Source organism: Mesitornis unicolor, unplaced genomic scaffold (assembly GCF_000695765.1).
Source record: "Mesitornis unicolor isolate BGI_N332 unplaced genomic scaffold, ASM69576v1 scaffold16521, whole genome shotgun sequence".
Classification (NCBI taxonomy): domain Eukaryota; kingdom Metazoa; phylum Chordata; class Aves; order Mesitornithiformes; family Mesitornithidae; genus Mesitornis; species Mesitornis unicolor.
Window position 1 is genome coordinate 28,432 of NW_010163276.1, and position 19,124 is coordinate 47,555.

The following is a 19,124-nucleotide window of genomic DNA, read 5'->3' on the forward strand; positions in this document are numbered from 1 at the left end:
ACCTTTATAGTGCAATACTTCTTGTTATTTACTTCTTGTTATTCTGAGAAACAAAAGTCTGACCTAGTTTGAGGACATGATGACGTTTATGCCTGTTTATGGCTGTGCTTTATGGCTGTTTTCCTTTCTTGTGAAAGTACTTCTACCAAAAGAAGTTGTGTATTCCAAACATGGGCTGACAGAAGGTAGCTATTATAACATAACCATATTTAAATGTTTAGCTTTGGGATTCTTGCCTCTTAAGACTTAAAATGTGCTTTTCTAGAGTCTGGCCAATGTGTTACGTCAGTATTACCTTCTATAGAAAATTATAACAACTTAACCTCTCACTCCTCCCAACACTGCAAAGGTCAAAACAGGAAGAACTGGAAGATCATTAGGGAGAAGTCTGTATTCTCTGGCTTTACACTGTCAATTTTACCTTTTCATGTATTACTCAGATTTTAAAGATGAACAGAGTGAAAGACAGATGGGGTGATAATGAACATAAAGACGTGCTTCCCCAAGTAGGTTCATTTTTAGGAGCTATGGTATACCAATTAATTTTTTTAAGGCATGGACTTTTGGAAATGAAATAAAATACTGTTTTTAGACTGCAACTGAATTTCATTGGCATTTAGTTTCCATTTATAGTTTTTTGTTAATTCTTCCAGCAATTAAATTAGCTGAGTGATGCTGCAAAGCAAGAATTCCAGCAATTCTTAGTAAATTATTGATTCTACTCAGTAGGACATTTTGCCTTGACTGTGACTAAGGTGGCTGAGGTTCACTGCTTACCTACTTGAGGTCTTTAAACTGAATTGCAACTTTTCCTGGAATAGCTTCTCACATTTTTTCACTTTCGGTGTCTGTAGGAGATGACTAAGAACTGCTTGTAATTGGTAGCTGCAAGTGCTTACAAACCCTTTTTCAATCACCTAGTCTTCAAGTAGTAGTGCTTGTCATTGGGGATAGTAACATTATTTACGGGAAAATTACTTGAAAGAGGCAGTGTGTTGTAATGGTAGCAAGAGAGGAGAAGGAGTAAATCCTGTAAACGAAGATCTGACGTGGGGATTTTCAGCCTCATAAAGGGTCTTTTTTGGATTATTTAACTGACTTTGTAAAGCTGTACTGTGTTAGAAATTGCAACTGCTATCTCATACAAACAAAACGAGCTGTGCAAAGTAAACATAGAAAAGTAACTGAAGTAGTTCCCAATATAGTAAATCTACTATCAAATGAAATTATTTAATACTAGGTGCCAGTCAAAGATACTCAGAAATACCATTCTGGAAACTGTTTTTGCATTTACTCTGGAAAGACTGAAATAACCTTTTATATTCCCTGACACGGAATATACGTTAGTTTAGAATTTTGGTTATTTCAATGTGTCCTGTTCTAATGTTATTGTATTTTAATGCTGATTGTTTCTTGATGGCTAAGGAATGTCCCATTGTCATACCACTCTGTTGAAGTGGTACCTGGGCTAATTAGTAATTAGAGATCTTCCTTCAGCTAAGCAACATAGGTAATTCTTTTTGTACTGTGTTTGTTTTTAGTGCTTGTATATGGGACCTAGTAAATGTTTTACAATATAAGAGGTAAGAATGTGGCAGCACAATGAAAGCACAGCTGTCTATGTTTATGTATATATGTACATGGTGAAAACTTTCTGTTGTGTTCCTGCCACAGCCTTTCCTGAACAGGGTCATCTGTTCTCTGCAGAATAATAAAGATTTTCAGTCGGAGTCGCCATTCTGATTTTAGTAAGCAAAACAGAAATGCTCTTGTGTGCATTAGTAGCTGTGGAACATCATTTTTACATGAGAGACAAGTCTAAGTTTGACTGCTCTGTATGTGGTGCTTCCAAACTGTCATGTGGAAGAACATTTCCTCAGAGAGCTGTTCTGATTATGTGCTGCAAGCACTTGTGAAATTTAACTTCATGACAATTACCAATTAATTAGAATTCTAACACTACTTGTTAATGAACGTAGTTGTAATTGTCATAGGTAGTATTGGCCATAAATATTTTGAGCAATTAACACATCTTCATTTGAGAAGGAAGTTGATAGTCCATACAGGTGAAAACCCTGCAACATGGGGTTATATGGACAGATTTGCACTGGATAAAGAAATAATGATGTGGAGTTCCCTAGGACAGCACTGGTTGGAGAAGAAAGGTCCACATGGTACATCCCATACCTTGAGAAGGTAGAGTGTGAGTTTGAAAGCTTTGTTTGCAGCATTTGAGCCAACTGGTTTTGCCTGTCAATGAGTTTTCTTATTTTTGGTTCAGCTTTATGCTAGGAAACTTCCTGTCTCTGAATTAGCTCAGTGTCATCACCACACTCCCTTGTGAGGAGCAGGCTTGCTCACCCAAGCTGCATTTCTAACGATGAAAAAGAATATTGCTCTTTATTTAGCCATGCTTTCAGAAGATTGTTCTGATAACACAATTGGCAATCATAAAATAAAAGACTACGATGTTTGACACTATGAAATGTTTGCAGTGTTGGCAGTTGAGAGAAAAAAATGACTTGGTTCCATCCTAGGAGATATTTTCAGATAAGAAATGTGAGATGTATTTCTGGAGGTCTGTAATGACATTTCTGTCTAGTCTTCACAGGGTTTTTTCTCTTTGTGGAAAACAAAGTGACCAAATGGGGTTCTGCTCGTCAAGAGTTACTCTAAATATCATTCTGGACTGGACAGCATCTTCTGGGTTATTGAGTCTCGTCGCCTACTCGAAAACAATCACATGATATAATTGTGAAAAAAAAATCATATTTAATGACTGCATGTCACTTATTTTTCTTCTTGTCTATGAGGAGCGGCTGAGGGAACTAGGGTTGTTTAGCCTGGAGAAGAGAAGGCTGAGGGGAGACCTCCTCACCACCTACAACTACCTAAAGGGAGGCTGTAGAGAGGTGGGTGCTGGTCTCTTCTCCCAGGTGATGGAGGATAGAACAAGGGGAAATGGCACCAAGCTGTGCCAAGGGAGGTTCAGGTTAGAGATAAGGAGGAAGTTCTTTACTGAGAGGGTCGTCAGAAGCTGGAACAGGCTGCCCAGGGAGGTGGTGGAGTCACCATCCCTGGATGTATTTAAAGAGCGGGTAGACGAGGTACTTAGGGATATGGTTTAGGGGGTAGACAGGAGCGGTTGGACATGATGATCTCAGAGGTCTTTTCCAACCGAGCGATTCTGTGATTCTGTGATGGTCTACAGAACCAAATCAGATGGGATAAAATGAATCAAAAACAATGTTAGTAAAACGAACAGTTCTCAGTGATAGAGAAAAAAAGCAAATGTGTTTGATACAAACATCTCTTCGTAGTTGATGCTGAATGAGTATGTTTATGTTTTGCTAACACAAAAACATAAATTGAAATGCCTTTTTTCAAGTGGTTGCTAATAGCACCCTTCTGATCAAGGTATTTAATGTATTGTCTGGTGGATGCTGAGAAACTTTGATGTTTTTAAAAGTATGTGAGAGTTGCTTTCATGGTAGAGCTTGGTTTTGAGCAAGTTTATTTTTTTTTCTTTTTTTTTTTTCCTTTTTAATATATTGAACTGATTTTAATATGTTGCACTGAGTCATCCTATGTTCTTAAATTTGTGAAATTTGGTTTCCATGTATCTGTAACATATTATGTTGTGACATGCCAGATGGAGGAATGCTTTGAATGGAGAAGGGTATTATTGGTGGAGTTAACTCCATCTCTCCTTAGCTTGCTGCTTCATTATGTTTTTTGCAATGTGAAGATCACTATAGTTAATCTTCGAGTAGGTAGTGTTGTAGGCCTACAGTCTGAGGGGTCATGGTTGTATTTCACTTGGTATGGTTGTGTTTATTCACATTAGATTATACTGTACTGCTAACATTTTACTAAATGCTATACTAGTTTTCTTTGCCTCCTACTCTCTTGATTGCCATAACTTAAACTTTATGGCATATGTACAAATATTTTTAGGATGTTAATTTATTGTGTAAGAAGGTATTTTCTTGTAAGACAGTACCTTGTGAGAAGCAGAATTGTGTCTTGCGGTTGCTCTGACTGCCCATACATTTTTGCATAGTAAAACAAGGCTGCTTTGTGTTTGGTAAAAACTACTGCTTCTGAGCCTTCATTTACAAAATAAGACACTTCAAACGGAAAGGAGCATAGGATCTTACGGACAGAGAGTCTAAGGAGAACACTTATAAATTACTAAGTATAGTTGTGTGCAGTGGCAGACAACTTGATTATAAAATACTGCTGATAAACTCATTAAATTCCATCTCAGAAATGGTTATATTATTTTCCCTAGTGTTCCTGTTGGATAGCTGTTCTGAATATTATTCTCTCGTGTGATTCCATTTTCCGTTGTAAATCACTTCTGTTGCCACGTTTTTCTTTTACTTTTCATGCTTTCCATTTGATAGAAATTGTGGCAATCTTTCGCATCTCAGAAATGTTTCGCTTTAAGCTTTCTTAAATAGAAGGAAAGTATTAGGAGCAAATTCTTACAAATAAAGTCTGTTGGTAATGGCAAATTCTGCAATGCTGATTCTCAAATTTTTGTCCAGTGTATTTTAATGATAGACAGTCTAATTCTGAGATATATGTGCAAGCCTGAAAGTACAACTGTTAGTTTTCTTCCTGCTTTCCAGCATTTTCTTTGCACATAATAATTTTTGTCCCAAGAGATGCTCCATTTTTTAGCATATTGTCTAAACCTAGAAACTAGCTATGCATGAAAAATGCAATTCTCTTAGGATTAGTGATGAACCAACAATAAACTTTATATAGCCTGTCTGGGACATATAAAACACTTTTTTCTTTTGAGGAGAGAAAAATAGTATATATGAATCAAACAAAAAAAAATATTTTATTGTACATTTTCGGTGTTTTAATATATCTTTAATTCTTGTTATACAAGATGAATACATGAGCTAGAAAGCTCCCTGTCAGTGGCCATGTCCACAATTTAAAGCAAATAAGAAATAGGCTACCTGCATAATCTTTGTTCTGTTCTGATTTTAACTTTGATACTAGATTTGGAAGATACTTTGAGTGAATAGCAGGTTTCCATAACAATGTGTTTTGGTTATTTCCTAACTGTTCCTAACTTCAGAATGAATTGTTTGACAACTTTGGGCTACAAACAGTTCTTTTGAAACATAGCTCAGGCTCTGTTGGAGCACATTTTTGTGTCTTTCTAGACCAGTAGCAGCAGAGTTAGTTTGTAAACGTATTATGTGGGAGCTCTGAGATTCATCTTTTGCTTGGATTTCTTTGTGCCTGCACTGCCTGTTTGTCAGGAAAGTGTCTGACCATCAGTCATTCAAGGCAGGACAGTGGCCTGCTCAGCTTTTGATGCTGTTCTGTTCTTTTGTTAGTTAATATATGAACATTAGAGTCTGATTGAAACCTGGTTGAGTGCTCTTACTATAGTAGTAAGGTATTGATTTTATATTACTGACTCTCTGCCTGGTTTTATAATTGTATAATTATTCTATAAAAATTAGAACCATTTCAACAGGAAATACTGGTGAATGAGCCGTATCTTTGCTTTCCTTCCTTTCAGTTTTATTCTCTTTCTTCCTCCCAGTTTCTTTTCATTCTATTTCCTATCCTCATCCCATTAATATTTTCCTTCTCTTGTTCATTCTGTCCTCAGATTCCCTCCTTGCATTATTCTTGTCTTCATTTTCTGACATCCTATTAGTCTTCCAGTCTTTATGGCTTACTTTCCAACCTCCACAAGCACACCCACAGAATGCTTAGAAATTTTACAGCATACCCAGTTGTCAAAAAACTAAACCTACAAGTCCCAGACCCATAATACTATGCTGGGAATGCTCACTGACTCCCACACTGTTTGGAAAAAGAAACTGGTACAATTAGTATGAGGTCTGCAAACCGTAACTCATACCTAATGTTCCTTCCTTTTCCACTAAACCTGAAAACTCCTCATTGGAGTTGGGGAAGGAGATGGATCTGGCTTTTTTGCTCCAGCTATGGTTCTAATCTTTACAGAAGGAGTGACATGAATGTGCAGTTACCGTGTTGTGACCTCTGAAACATGAAGTTTGAGGAGAATGCACTGTTCATCAATGGATCTGAAAACCTGTTGCTGTAGGTGGATGTGCCAATAAGTGAACCTTCAGCACAGCAGCCACAACACAACTTTGCTGCTGTGGTGTTGGTGCACATTCCCCACAGTTGAGGGACAGATGAGCACATCCTCTTTCATTGACTCAAGAGTGCCTGACTAAGAATACTGTGACCTGGAGAAGGTGAAGCAGAGCTGCATTGGTTTTGCAGTAGACTCTTTTAATCTTAGTGGCTACTGCTGCTGTAGCCACCAGAAGGAAGAATGCAATAGTGTAAGGTCTCTGGCAGAGGACACTCAAAGTGGAGTTTGTGGTGGGATGTGACTGTGGTCTCAGAGGCTTCTGTCCAGTCTGGGTGCCAGGATTTCTGCCAGACCATGTTCTTCACTGCTGGCAGAGGTCACTAAGAAAAGTGACAGAAGACTGTGTCTCTAATGTGTGTATGATCAACTGACTGCCCCCTCCACTAATTGCCTGTGAATGCTAAATTAAAAAGCAGTATTCAGTGTATGGATGACAGTGCTTAGTTTCCAAAGGCAATAATTTGAGGCTTTTCTCTTGCTAAATAGTACCCATGCCAGTGTTTAGTGTTGCTCAGTGGAATTATAATCAGATTTAGTCTTAGTCAAAGGTCTCTTAAACAACAGACCTGAACAGGTTTTGAATAGTTTTCACTCTCCTGTATTTTGGGAAAGCTCTGAACAATACAAAGACACTTGAGCTTTTTTATTTATTATTTTTTTTAATTTAGGCTTTGGAAATGATCAGTGTGATCACTATGTTGCTTTACACTCTTAATTCTGCTGTAAGGAAGATGAAGTTATTGTCAGTGTTGGAAATAGAAATGTAGAAATTCAAGCTTAAATTCTGCAATAGTCAGTAGCAGGGGCTTGACCTGCTTGCCCCAGCTTGTCCTTGGTTAGTATTTTTGTTTAAGCCTGTATCACATTTAATTAACTCTTTGGCACTTAAATGACAGTTGTGCAACAGCTACTGCATGTTGAAACAAAATTACTAGCTACACTATAGCTGAATATAGCTGTGCTGTAACTAACCTCGGAATTATTAGATCAATCACTGGTAACCCACCCCAGGTTAGATATTGCCAGCAGTGCTTCCAGTTCCTCTTTTTGCATTCTTCCTATTCAGAGGATAGCACCAAAATAAGCTGAGCATAGCATTGCTAAGCAATCAAAGGAACTGAATCCTCTCCTTTACCCTCTGTTCTCTATAGTGCAGTAAGGATGCCAGTTATTTAATGATAAATGAAATGAATTAGCAGACTGAACTTAAAGGTGAACTTGCCTAGTAAAATGATACCTCATCACGGATTAAAAAAACCCCTATAGTACAGTTAAAGGTAGTAATTATTTTTGGATATCTTCTTTGTCTAGAATCCTACTCAAGTGGGAACTGCTCTTCAGGTTTTCCATAACCTTGGGACTTTGAAGGATACCATTGCTAATGTGGTGGACGGATACTGCACAGTCCTGGAGGAGAACATAAAAAATGCTTTGGATATCAAAGTATTGACCCAACCATCTCTAGCTGTTACAAGAGGTATGATACCTGTTTTACAGAGAATTATAACTGACTTGTAGGGATGTTTCCCTGTTTGCATTAACCACTAGAAGATGGGATGTCTCAGAAATCATCTAATACAAAGTCAAAATTTGATCTGTCTGTTGTTACTGGGCTGAGATGTTTTCATTTTTTTCCCACCCTTCTTCTTTTTCCTGACTTGTCCAGAGAATTGTCCTCATTAGTTTACAACTTTGCAGCATTTTCTTAGCAGTTTGTCATGGGAAGATGAATCCAAATTCTGCTTTCTTTGTGTTACTGGGAGGATCATGGGTAGAAATTATTTGCAAACAATGGAACAAGCCTGAAAGTACAGTGTGATGCTTTTGTCAGATGGAAGTATTTTCAGAGGAGTATATGCAATATGGAGGAATGTTGCACAATTGAACGTTTAGTTAGTTAGCTCATATTAGTTCAGATACCAAAGAATACCTAGGAATTGGGTGAGCAAATTTGAACTTTCACAATACGAACATTTAAAATTTTTTTTGAAAAAATTTTGCAACAAGTTGGAGGTCCAAAACCATAATCACTTGCGTAACAAAGAAATAAATCACCTCAAGGAAAGAGGTGATTTGGAAGCTGTATGCCTTTCAGCTGGAATATCACTTTTTTTAGCAGTTTGCCTGTGCTTTTAAGTCCTGAGCTGGTAATACCTGTATTTTTCACAGCTACTGTCTCTGCCATTTCATTTTGCTATCACATCCTACAACCGTGCTCGCTCATTGGCATTACCTTGGTGTTTCTGTGGAGGTCTGAATTGGTAAAATTAGGTAATAGTGATGAACATTGAAGTATCCCCGCTGAACTTCAGAGTTTAGTTGATTTCTCAGTTGAGACAACTGAGGCCGTTCACAAGGCTCTGTTTTGAAGCTATTTTAGGCTGCTTTGATTTTTTTTTTTTAAATCTTATGTCAGAGTGCATAGAAATCTGTGTTTCTGATATTTTAATTTTCACATGTGAAAGCTGAAACGTGCTGCTGTGTTTTAAAAACCATTTAGGTGGCCCTGGTAGAGCTGCTATGCCAACACCTGGGAACACAGCAGCTTTTCGAGCAGCCCTCTGGACAAACATGGAGAAACTCATGGATCAGATCTGTGCTGCTTGTGGACAGGTATCAGCAGCTAATTTCTGTTGGTCTAGTCATGCAGTTTTGCATATAAAATATTCGATATCACTTTTCTCTCAATAAATTATTTCTTACAGGTGCAGCATTTGCAGAAAGTTTTGACCAAGAAAAGAGATCCTGTGTCACATGTCTGCTTCATAGAGGAAATAGTTAAGGTAAAGTTTTAATTTAGCTGAATATGTTTTAGTAATTCTGGTAAGGAAAATGTGATGAGAGAATGCTTTTGTTTACAATTTTACAATTCCATAAAAATTTTGTAATTAAATTAATGGGAAAGTGTTGAAAGTCAGGCTAACATTGGAAGCTATTTATGGTCTGTGGGTTGCATCTGTCGGGTATAAATATGTTCTTTTAATAATAATTTCTATTGTGTTGTGGTTTTTTTTTAAAGGGAGCTGATAAGGCAGCACTGTCAGTTTTTATTACTGATCATTAATGTCATTCCATAAAATACCATGTGATTTGAGTAATTAATTAAGTCTGCTAGTTTGCATAGGAAAACGTGTCTTCATCTAACACTTTCAGCCATCTGTTTCTCTTCTTCTTGGCAATTTCTTCCATGAAGAATAGTAATGGCTGGTCTTTTGAATACCTATTCTTCTCCTTTCAATTGCATTGTTTTCTGCTCATATTTGGAGTAATTTGATTAATGGTCTTCTTCAGTGCTAGGAACAGAATTACTGAAGCTATCTCATCTACTTCAGTAGATGAGAAGAAACAAAACCAAAAGATGTGTTTATGCAGACATCTCTTTTACCAAGTTTATGGCTGGATTTTTGATTTACATGAATTAATTTCTGAAATATATTGGGGATAGTCTTCATATGCAAATGTGGTCTTCTCAACAGTGAAAGCAAATAATGAAGGTTAAATACAGCACTTAAGTTTATCTTTGTGTTAAGCCCATCTCCAAAAAACATTGCACAGGACATCACTTTTCTATGAGACAATTCAAGCTTCTCTGTATTGTTAAAAAGCAAACAAACAAACACAAACCAGCTCAAAAAGTTTATAAATTTCTAGAATATAATAAACTTCATTAGGAAGTTTGATCTGCCAAAAAATATCTATTGCTGCCTGGATGGAGATATTCAGTAGATCAGCATGTTTAAAGCATAGAAATCCAGAGACAGAAGGAGAAACTGTGGAAGCCTCAGGAAGAGTTTGGATGGAAAGGGAGCGTAGATAAATGAGCTTTCAGTGTTCTTGAGTGGCTCCCATCCTGAGCCTGTGCTTCTCGCTTTGACTCTTCCCTTTTGTAGAACAGTGCTTGAAAAGGGGATAGGAGCTTTTCTAGTTGTTGAGAATGATAATGGAGGGAAGCCAAAGGAAATCTTCTGTCATCCTAGAGAATAAGTGAACAGGGAAAATGAATCTCAGTAGAAGTTAGATGCTTCTATTTAGAGGAAGGAAATGCTCATCAGAAGATAAAAGGCTTTGAGGTTGTCATATGCTAAGCATGTTCCACAATATCTGCAATTACTCTTCCTTCCCTTTGACTTCATACTGCAGGATAGCATCTAAGTGACAAATTGTATTTCCCAAATAAAATCCATCTATTTGTTTCTCTGCAGTATTCACTCTTCCAATTAGTTGGCTCTTCAACAGGTGTTTTGGTATAGTGTAACACCAAGCTGCACAGTTGTCATTCTCAGTGAGGCAGCTAAGGAGTAGTCGTACATCCTTGTCTGATGCTACTAGAACTCTCTCAGCATGACATGGTACTGCTGACAGCACTGATGTTTTACTTGCTTCTTTCCTGAGATGGTTCAGTGTAGCACAGTGGGGTTTTTTGCCCTTCTTGCAGTATTATCATTTGTCCTAGTGTCCCTTGGAAAAGGTATATGAGCCTGCAGATGGGTGAAGTCACACTGAACAGTAGAGCTGTTGTTTAGACAAAACCAGACAAGTACTAGATGTTGCAGAAATTCAAAAGTGTATGTACAGATGGCGGTATGGCAGAGTATGAATTGTGTACATTTAAAATAGATGTAAGTAAGAAATTGGTATTTTGCCATTTACTGATGAAGATTCCACCTTGTATTAATCCAAACTGAAACAACATACTTTCCTCAGAAAGTGTTATGGAGAGGGAGGAAAATTCAATTTTCTTCACTGTATTCAATTTTATTAATAAACTGAGCAAATGAAGAAAACAAACTAAAGGTATTAACATTTACCCATTCGGTAGGGCTGCATGCCTGTGCCAGAAGATAGGAAAACGAATCATCCACTCTACAGTCTGTGCTCTAATTACTGTTACTGATGTCAACATTATTATTATACTCATCTTCTGCAGCAGCTGCAGTACCACTTTGCCTGTTCATCTGCTTCCTTGTTTTGATTACTGCAGTGGAAGTATCATCCTAGGAAGCATAAGAGAGGAGGAGACCCAGCCTTTTTAAAGCACAAGTCCTTTAATAGCAAGGAAGCTACTTGCCTTTTTTTTTTTTTTTTCAATCAGTCTCTTTTTTTTTCCATTGGGGATTTTTTATGTCTTTCTCTTCACAGATAGCATGGCCTGCATTTTTTCTGATTTTGTATTATGATCTCAAACATGTGCTTTGCTGCCTTCTAATTACCTGTTACCATAATAATATTTAGTTGTGTTCTATCATGTATCCAAAAATGTAGTTTTAAAACCACTAGCTAATTAATTAAAGGAGTCACAAAAACTTTCTGTTTCAAAAAAAAAGGGAACAAAACAAAAATCTGACAGATGGAGAAACTGAGGCACAGAACTCATAAAATTTATAAATACTGGAGTTCAGCAGCAGGGCAATGACAACACCTGCATCTTTTCTGCACTGTGGTTTCTCTTACAGAATTCACTTCCAAATTTTTCCACTATTAGATGTGGCCAAGAGTTAAGTGACATGCCCAGGCTTACATGAGTATCACGGAAGAATCTGAGATTAAATTTACACTGCACTTTTTTCCACTCCTTCCCTTTGCAGATTTGGATTTTGGTATTTTTGCTTTGCCACAGCATGAAATTAATGCAATTTTGAGAAGAAATCATGCACTCACAGTACACTGTAAGAACTGTTACATTTCATACTAGTAATGAACTGTAGATTCATTATTAATCTGTAAATATTTAAATTACAGATTTAATTAAAAAATCTTTGAGATATTTAAATGAGAAATACATTTATTTTAAAACTGAATGGGCATTCTTATGGCTCTGTGTAAGAAAAAAAGCCTTTAATGACTAGATTTTAGTTGTGGAGCAAGGCTAAAGGAATTCAGAATTCCTTAACTTCTGATTTCAGGTTTTGGGAAAACAAATAGAGACATAACTTTATATATTTTTTAAAAGGTAGGGTTATTGTTTTCATAATGTTGAGGGTAAAAATTAAAATTATAAATAAGATTTAAATAATGTAAAATTGATATTTTTGTTCAGCTAATGACTGGTTATTTATATAACTTTCATTTGCTTAATTCACCTTCAGAGAGCTTATTTGTTACTCCAGTTTATTCTGCTTTATTGCTTCTCTCTTTCAACGTGTAGTGACTAATCCTGCCTCAGCTGTTGTAATACCTAAACTACAATTGACTTCAGTGCAAGTTGCAGCAGAACATATCTTTCTGTGACAGCCAGCTTCCTAATTAGAGATAAGAATCCCTCTAAGCCCCTTGTAAACGAATTGAAAATTATCTCTGATCCTCATCTATTTTGGATCCTTCACTCCTACATAGGCATCAGTGAACAGTTCTGCAGAGTGAGAAGCAGCCTTAAAAACACCACATCATTTTTTGGGGTGGTGTGGGGTGGTCAATAGAAAGGGTAGGCTGGGGTGTCTCCAGTGGGCAGATGGGTACCCCTTCTGAGGGGGGACATCTGCCCTTGGTCGCCTTTGATCTGCTGCCGTCCCGCTTCTTAGCAGCCAAGGCACAGCGCAAGCCCTGTCATTTACGTACGCCTCTGGGTAAAAAAGTGAGCTGAGAGTTGCAGGGAGTGTTATGATGTACTCTGTGGAGGGCTTTTATCATTGCCTCTCCTGATGAGCGCTTGGTGAGTAATCAGGCTGTTTTCCTGAGTTGTCAACACCGGCAATGTGAAGTGTTAACGATACAGAAACAAATGTCCTCATCATTACATAAGATAAAGAAAATAAATGGAAAATCTAAATGTATATTACCCAAAGTGTATGTACATTTCACCTTCTTATTCCTCCTCCCCGCCCAAACTTTTTAAAAAATGTGCTGCTATGAAATTGTTCACATCTAACATCACATATTCACATTCAGTTGACCCAATTAAAAAATAATCCCAAGTGGAAAAAATTGAAAAATAATCTAATTACTGCCTTGAGTTCAGAAAATAATCTGGTTTTCACCTATTATTGCAAGTATGTGATTTATTTTTTCCAGTATTTTTTTTGTAGAAGCAGAATTGGATTACTTGCATATAATTTCTACTGTGATTTCTGTTTATTATTAAAGCAATAGCAAGGTGCTTTATGGAGATCTAAACACAGATGAATGAGCAGGTTTTTGATCCCCAAAATACCAAAGATGTTCTTTATTTCAAACCTACAAATTGTCTTGCTGAATTCAGTTGCAAGATCTTTGAGGCCTCTGTTAAAAAAAAACAAAAAAGGTCTTGCCAGTTAAAGGTCTTGATTCTAGTTTTGGATGGATCAGTGTGTCCAAACAGCCATGCTGAAAGTAATTTGGTTTTAATTCAAATGGAAGGGTCAGACCCTGTGCAATGGTTTTCTGATGATACTGTGTTTTCTCTAGAACTTTAATTCCATTTCTCTGACAGAAATGTGCAGCCATAAAAAAAAAAGGATGATGTGAAGGTTGTGCAGGTTAGTAGGTTATAATGACTGTTGTTCTTTTTCACTTCAGCTGTGGTGGGGTTTGTGCAAATTGCAGTTCGGTGATGACTGAATGTTATTAAGTTGGTTGATTTTCAGTCAGCTTGGTATTTGAAAAGAAATGCATTTACCAGAAGTGCCGCATTTTATCATTGGTCTTGTCAATCTTACCCAAACAACTGCGGGCTGAGGGGACATGGTAAGCAACCACCCTTTCATCCTTGGATGGGGTATGCAGCCATCAAGGTGAAAGTGTAGTTCCAATCACAGCTGTCCATACTAAATCAGTTCTCTGCATAGAAGAAAACTGTCAGATCCCTTGGGTAGTTACTGTTTTTTGGAAACACTAAGTTAATTTACTTCTAGTTGATGCATATCTTGCAGGAATATGGGAGGATTAATTAATGTTTTAAGTAGTTTTGAAGATAGAGGACACTGTTTAAGACCTAAGTATTTTTATTCCTTACAAATTAGTTTTTCTAAGGAATCACTTAGGAATTTTAATATTCTAATATGGAAAATGCACAGTCTTAAATTCATTTTCTAGTTAAGAAGGTTATTTTAAAAAAACCCCAAACAAACCAGGTTTTATTTCTTTTGTCAGCTGCATAAAGAGACCTTTTTGAAATGTTGCACTACTGCTGGAAGTCTAAAAACTATTACATCTTGGGTATAAACTGATCAACTCAGTGTAATGAAATTCTATGCCCTGCAGTAAAACAAAAAAATCAAGGTCATTTTTAAAATCATGGTGTCATTTACTGACATCTGTTCACCTGCAATGTATAATGTAGTCAACATTAGAAATTTAAATGCACTGTTCTTTTAAGAAATTTAATCTTGATTACTTTAAGAAGGTAGAAAATGTTTGATGAAAACGCGCTCAGAATTTGTCTGTTTCTTTACCAATTAGTTGCACTACTGAGGATGGTGGCTTTTTGTTCACAGGCTAACATTTGACAATTACGTTGCTATAGAAATAGTGCAAATAGATTTCCTTATTTCTGTCCCATTAGATCTTGCCATACAAAATTGTTAAATCATTTGCATTGTTGCTTTATTGGTTGAAAAAAATATTTAGGCTGTCCTTTAAATGTCTCCTGTTTTTAGAGCAACGTTCGCAAGTCCTGTATTTCTTTATGGCGGAGCCTTTGATTACAGATAGAAACACTGTATGTATTAGTATGCAAAGCCTGGTTCCAGGAGCCTGCAGCAACTAGCTGCATGGTAATATTACTATATTGTTTTACATTTCAAAGAGGCTTCACAATAAAGATGTTTTTCACATTCTACTCTATCAAAATTTCTACAGTGAAAAATAAGTTGGAAGTGATTGTCATGAAGTGGAAGCCAGTTTAGAATCAGTGGGTCAGATTTATTATTTGAATGTTGGAATAGCTATTTTAGACACACACAAATATGATAATTCACAGATGGGAAATTATACTCATTAAGTTCTAAATTTACAGTGTGGAGGATATAGAGACATTTGTAAAAATAAATATGTCTTTTCAGCATCTTCTTGCATCCTTGTCTAACACTCAATAAGGAGGGTACTTCCATTCTCATTCCTTGACTTTAGATGTAATGTAAGATACCAAAGAGTTATATTAAGAACAGAGCTCAAGAGATTTCATTTCAGTAAGAGTGAAGTTAATTAGTAGTTCAGTATGTTTTTAAAGATGCGGTTAGCAGTTCTGTTTCTATGTTTGAGGAGACTAAATCAGTTTTCTAGACTGCAGTATTATTACTGCAGACTAACAGCGAATACAGATCTTCAAATATCTTTGCTTTCTTGGTACTAGTACTTGGTACTCAGCCCACTATTGTTCAGTGATTTATTAACTTACTAGTAGCTATTAGTGACAGTGGGTTATACTTTTTAACTGTGAAATCAAGTCACTTTCTTGTGGATAAGTGGGAAGATGTTTAGCACATGGATTCTGTCAGCCTTTTTACCATCAAAGATAATCTTGCAATCCAGCAAACAGACAACAGATTAAAATCTGTACAGCTGACTAATAATGTTGCTTCACACTAGTACAAGTCTTCATACATGCTATAATATAGTGCACTAAAGATATAAAGACTACTGAAAAATATAAATTTTAATATGCAAGTATAATTTTTTTTCCCTCTGTTCATTCCATACCAATAGAAGAATACTGATCTGAGTTGTGTCCTTACCACCAGTCATTACATAGAAGATGACTGGATCTGCAGTTTCTCTCAGCTGCACCGTGTGCTGTAGCAACCCCCTTTCGGAAGTTCTTTATGAACGTTGGGTTGCGGAATGGCCAGGTCCAGAGGGTTTGGACGAGATGACCTCCAGAGATCCCTGTCATGGACCTCAGCCATTCTGGGATTCTGTTGACCTGCAGCTTGAAACCTCTGCCTGAAAGGCCAGTCGGCTGCTTTGGATTTGGCATCTACTAAATGTAGACCTTTTCTGTCCTAGACTAGCAAAAGTGTTAAGCGTTTGCCCAGTAGAATATTAAATTTTCAAACTTATTATGCTTGTAGTATTGGTGAAAGTTTTTATTTTGTTAGTTTGCAGCAGAAAGATTTACTTAAGAGAAACTTATGTTAAAATACAGTTTGCTAGTCTATGTTTACCCAGAATGCACAAGCCCACATTTGACTTTGCTTTCTGAAGCCAGGACAGAGAGCAGGATGAAGTAGCACTGTCCAAATGGCTCCTGGCACTGTCATTAAGCAGTAGTATCACATATTCTTAATTGTTTTACCTAAAAACTCCTCTGCTGCGGGGAAGTTGCACAATATTATTGTCTGTGCAGAGTATTGATAATAGTAACTTTATAGTATTAGTTGAAACTAGACAGTTGTACAAGGTGAACACATTTTTTGCTGATTGTTGATTATGGCCCTGATTCAGCAAAACACTTAAGCACATTCTTAATTTCGCATAAATAAAGCATACAGTGGAAGTCAAACAGACTGCCTGCATCTATTATTCTAATAAGGGTGAACTTTGTTGAATTATGACTTACACTGATGATCTTTGTCCAGTTCGTGTACACAATAAAGTGAGCCCTACGGTTGAGAAATTTAATTCCCATTTGTGGTCTAGCCTGCCAGACATATTTTGTCTGATTTATGTGTGTAATTTCCATGAGCAAGTAATTCCTATGTGAATTGCATGTGTGACTGAGTACTGAATTTTTTTAACAATATGAAAAAGGGTAAAATCATAGTGAATGACCCAGACTGGAATCTGATGGTTGTCTTTTTCTATTTTACTCTACACAGATGCAAGTGGATTCCCTAGGAATAACATTTTCACAAGTAGCTAAGTGCTTGTAGTCCATATGTCTTTCAAAAGCATCCTTCTCTTCCCCTGGTTCTGGCCAGCAGTTCAGCAGATGGCAGAGGGTTGCCCTAGTTTATGTTACTGGACAGTTGTTTAGTCTGTTTCTGAAAGCAAAGAATTGGCAAGAGGAAGATGGATCTTGGCTGTCTTGCACTGCCAGAGGCGTTGCACAGGGGCTACGAAACCATCTGAGTCCTGCTCGATTGTGTCAGTTTTGGGGAATAAAGTGGTCACTGGGCACAGGAACAGTATTTTTAATTCCCACTTTGGGTTAGTAGGTTATTCGTTTGTGTAAGTGTAATTTAGGTATAGGAGCATTTTCACAGTAGATTTTTATGAAGAAATAGCCAGTTCTGTGGCTGACCTTAAACTCCCAACCATTTTGTAGTGGTGCAAAGTATGATTTAGGTGCAGATTTTCTCTGCTGTGAGGTCAAAATAAAGCTATGAACAGATAGTACCAGCAATTAAAAAATGCTGAGTTCAATGGATCTGCTTTTGGGGGAAAATACTGTTTTGCCATTATAGTCTTACAGTTGCTTGCAATTAATGCTCATAGATTTAATTCAGTTGTATTCCATGATGGGAAAGAAATACATATATCAACCTGAATCTTGCCTGTCCTGAGTTCTAAATACCATTAATTATACTTAAGGTTCTTTTGTTGAAGAAAGAACACATTGCATGAAAAGAGAAAATAGCATTCTATTATACACTAAAGTATAATATTTTTCTTCTGAGAAACTTTATATTAAGTATGGATGTTTTATGTAGAATTTTTATATGTGCAATAAGCACCTGAAACAGTTTTGCCCCAGATAACAGGATTAGACCTCCTAACTTCCAAAGGTTTATGTGTTCACTGTGTTATTAAACACATAAGTGATGGAGGGGAAATATGACAGCATGGTGACCTTTTCCCAGCATTGCTGGTTATGGAATAGGAAGCTGTTGGAAAATGATTGCCAGAGCTGAAAAGATAATCGGATGCAGTTCATTACTCATCTTGTCAGCTGCTCCTGCTACAAGGGATTGTATCACAAGATGTTAATCTGCTTGTGACTAGATTTCAAAGCAAGCATTTTTTATTTTGGAGGGGGTGTAAGTAATTTAACATCTTTCAGGTTTATTTCATTTTCAGAAACAAGAGAAATGGAAAATTCCCAATTTAAAGTCTCAGAATATTAACTGATAAAAATATTAGTACATCCTTGTGGGTTCTGTTACAAAATTATAATGATATGCTACAAAAAGCTATTTAATTGGAGAAGTTGTTCTTTTTAAGCTAATGATGAGGTAGTGCATTCCTTGAATAGTGGAAGTTAGTCTGCTAGACACAAGATGAATTAACACCAAAAAGAGTGCCTTCTATGCATCAAATCATTAATGGGGATGTACCCAGTGCTCCTATACATTGTCTACCAGTGAGGATATTTAGTGAAAGTGTAGAAGAGGACTAAACTCATTTCTTACACTCTACAGATGAGAAGAGGACAAAAAGGCAATTTTAGCTAGATGACATTTTCTGAAAGTGAAAGGCCCTAAAGAGCAGTTACTTTCTGGTACTGTGGAATGTTGCTCACAGTGCTGTGAGAGATGGGGGAAGGATTATAAACTTTCCATTTCAACAAGATGAGCCAGTGGATTTGCTGGGTATGTTTCAGACAAGCAGTACCTTCCACCTTCACCCTGCCTATTTTCTTAGGTCCTTGAAGAAGTTGTCCAGTACAAGGAGAGGGACAGTCCCTTAATTTCCCGCTAAGTTGGAGAAAACCTCTGCTTTTGCTACCCTTTTTTGTGTCATTTTTTAGTACTGATTATTATCAAATGGAATTGCACATTGTGTTTTATATAGTTAAATTATAATTTCCTTTGTGATCTACAGTCACAGATGTAATCTCTGTGAGAATACATTATTTTAAAAATAAGCAGTGAGATACTTAAAAGTATTTAAAAATAATATATTGAGTTAATGTGTAAGCAAAGGAAATTACAGGTTTAAGCAAAATAAATAAATGGTTTCTGGATGCTTATGATTGCATATGGCACTTTTTACTCCAGCAGGAGTATCTAATGCTAATGCCTTGCTGCATACCAATATTGGTAGCTACAGTCCACCCACTTAAATACCCCCTGGTGTATGCGTAGGCAACAGTATTCTCTTGTTC

The 19,124-nt window shown here is 36.8% G+C and overlaps 1 protein-coding gene across 1 annotated transcript in view; it reads left to right on the forward strand.

Annotated features, from left to right (window-relative positions):
• Positions 1-19,124, forward strand: part of LOC104548015 (conserved oligomeric Golgi complex subunit 5-like) — a gene marked incomplete at its 3' end in the record, with an annotated part of 69,428 nt that overhangs the window by 22,786 nt on the left and 27,518 nt on the right. Inside the window, exons 2-4 of the mRNA XM_010193917.1 lie at positions 7,478-7,643; positions 8,667-8,779; positions 8,872-8,949. Of these exons, the coding sequence (XP_010192219.1) occupies positions 7,478-7,643; positions 8,667-8,779; positions 8,872-8,949 (357 nt within the window). The remainder of the gene's footprint in view (positions 1-7,477; positions 7,644-8,666; positions 8,780-8,871; positions 8,950-19,124) is intronic.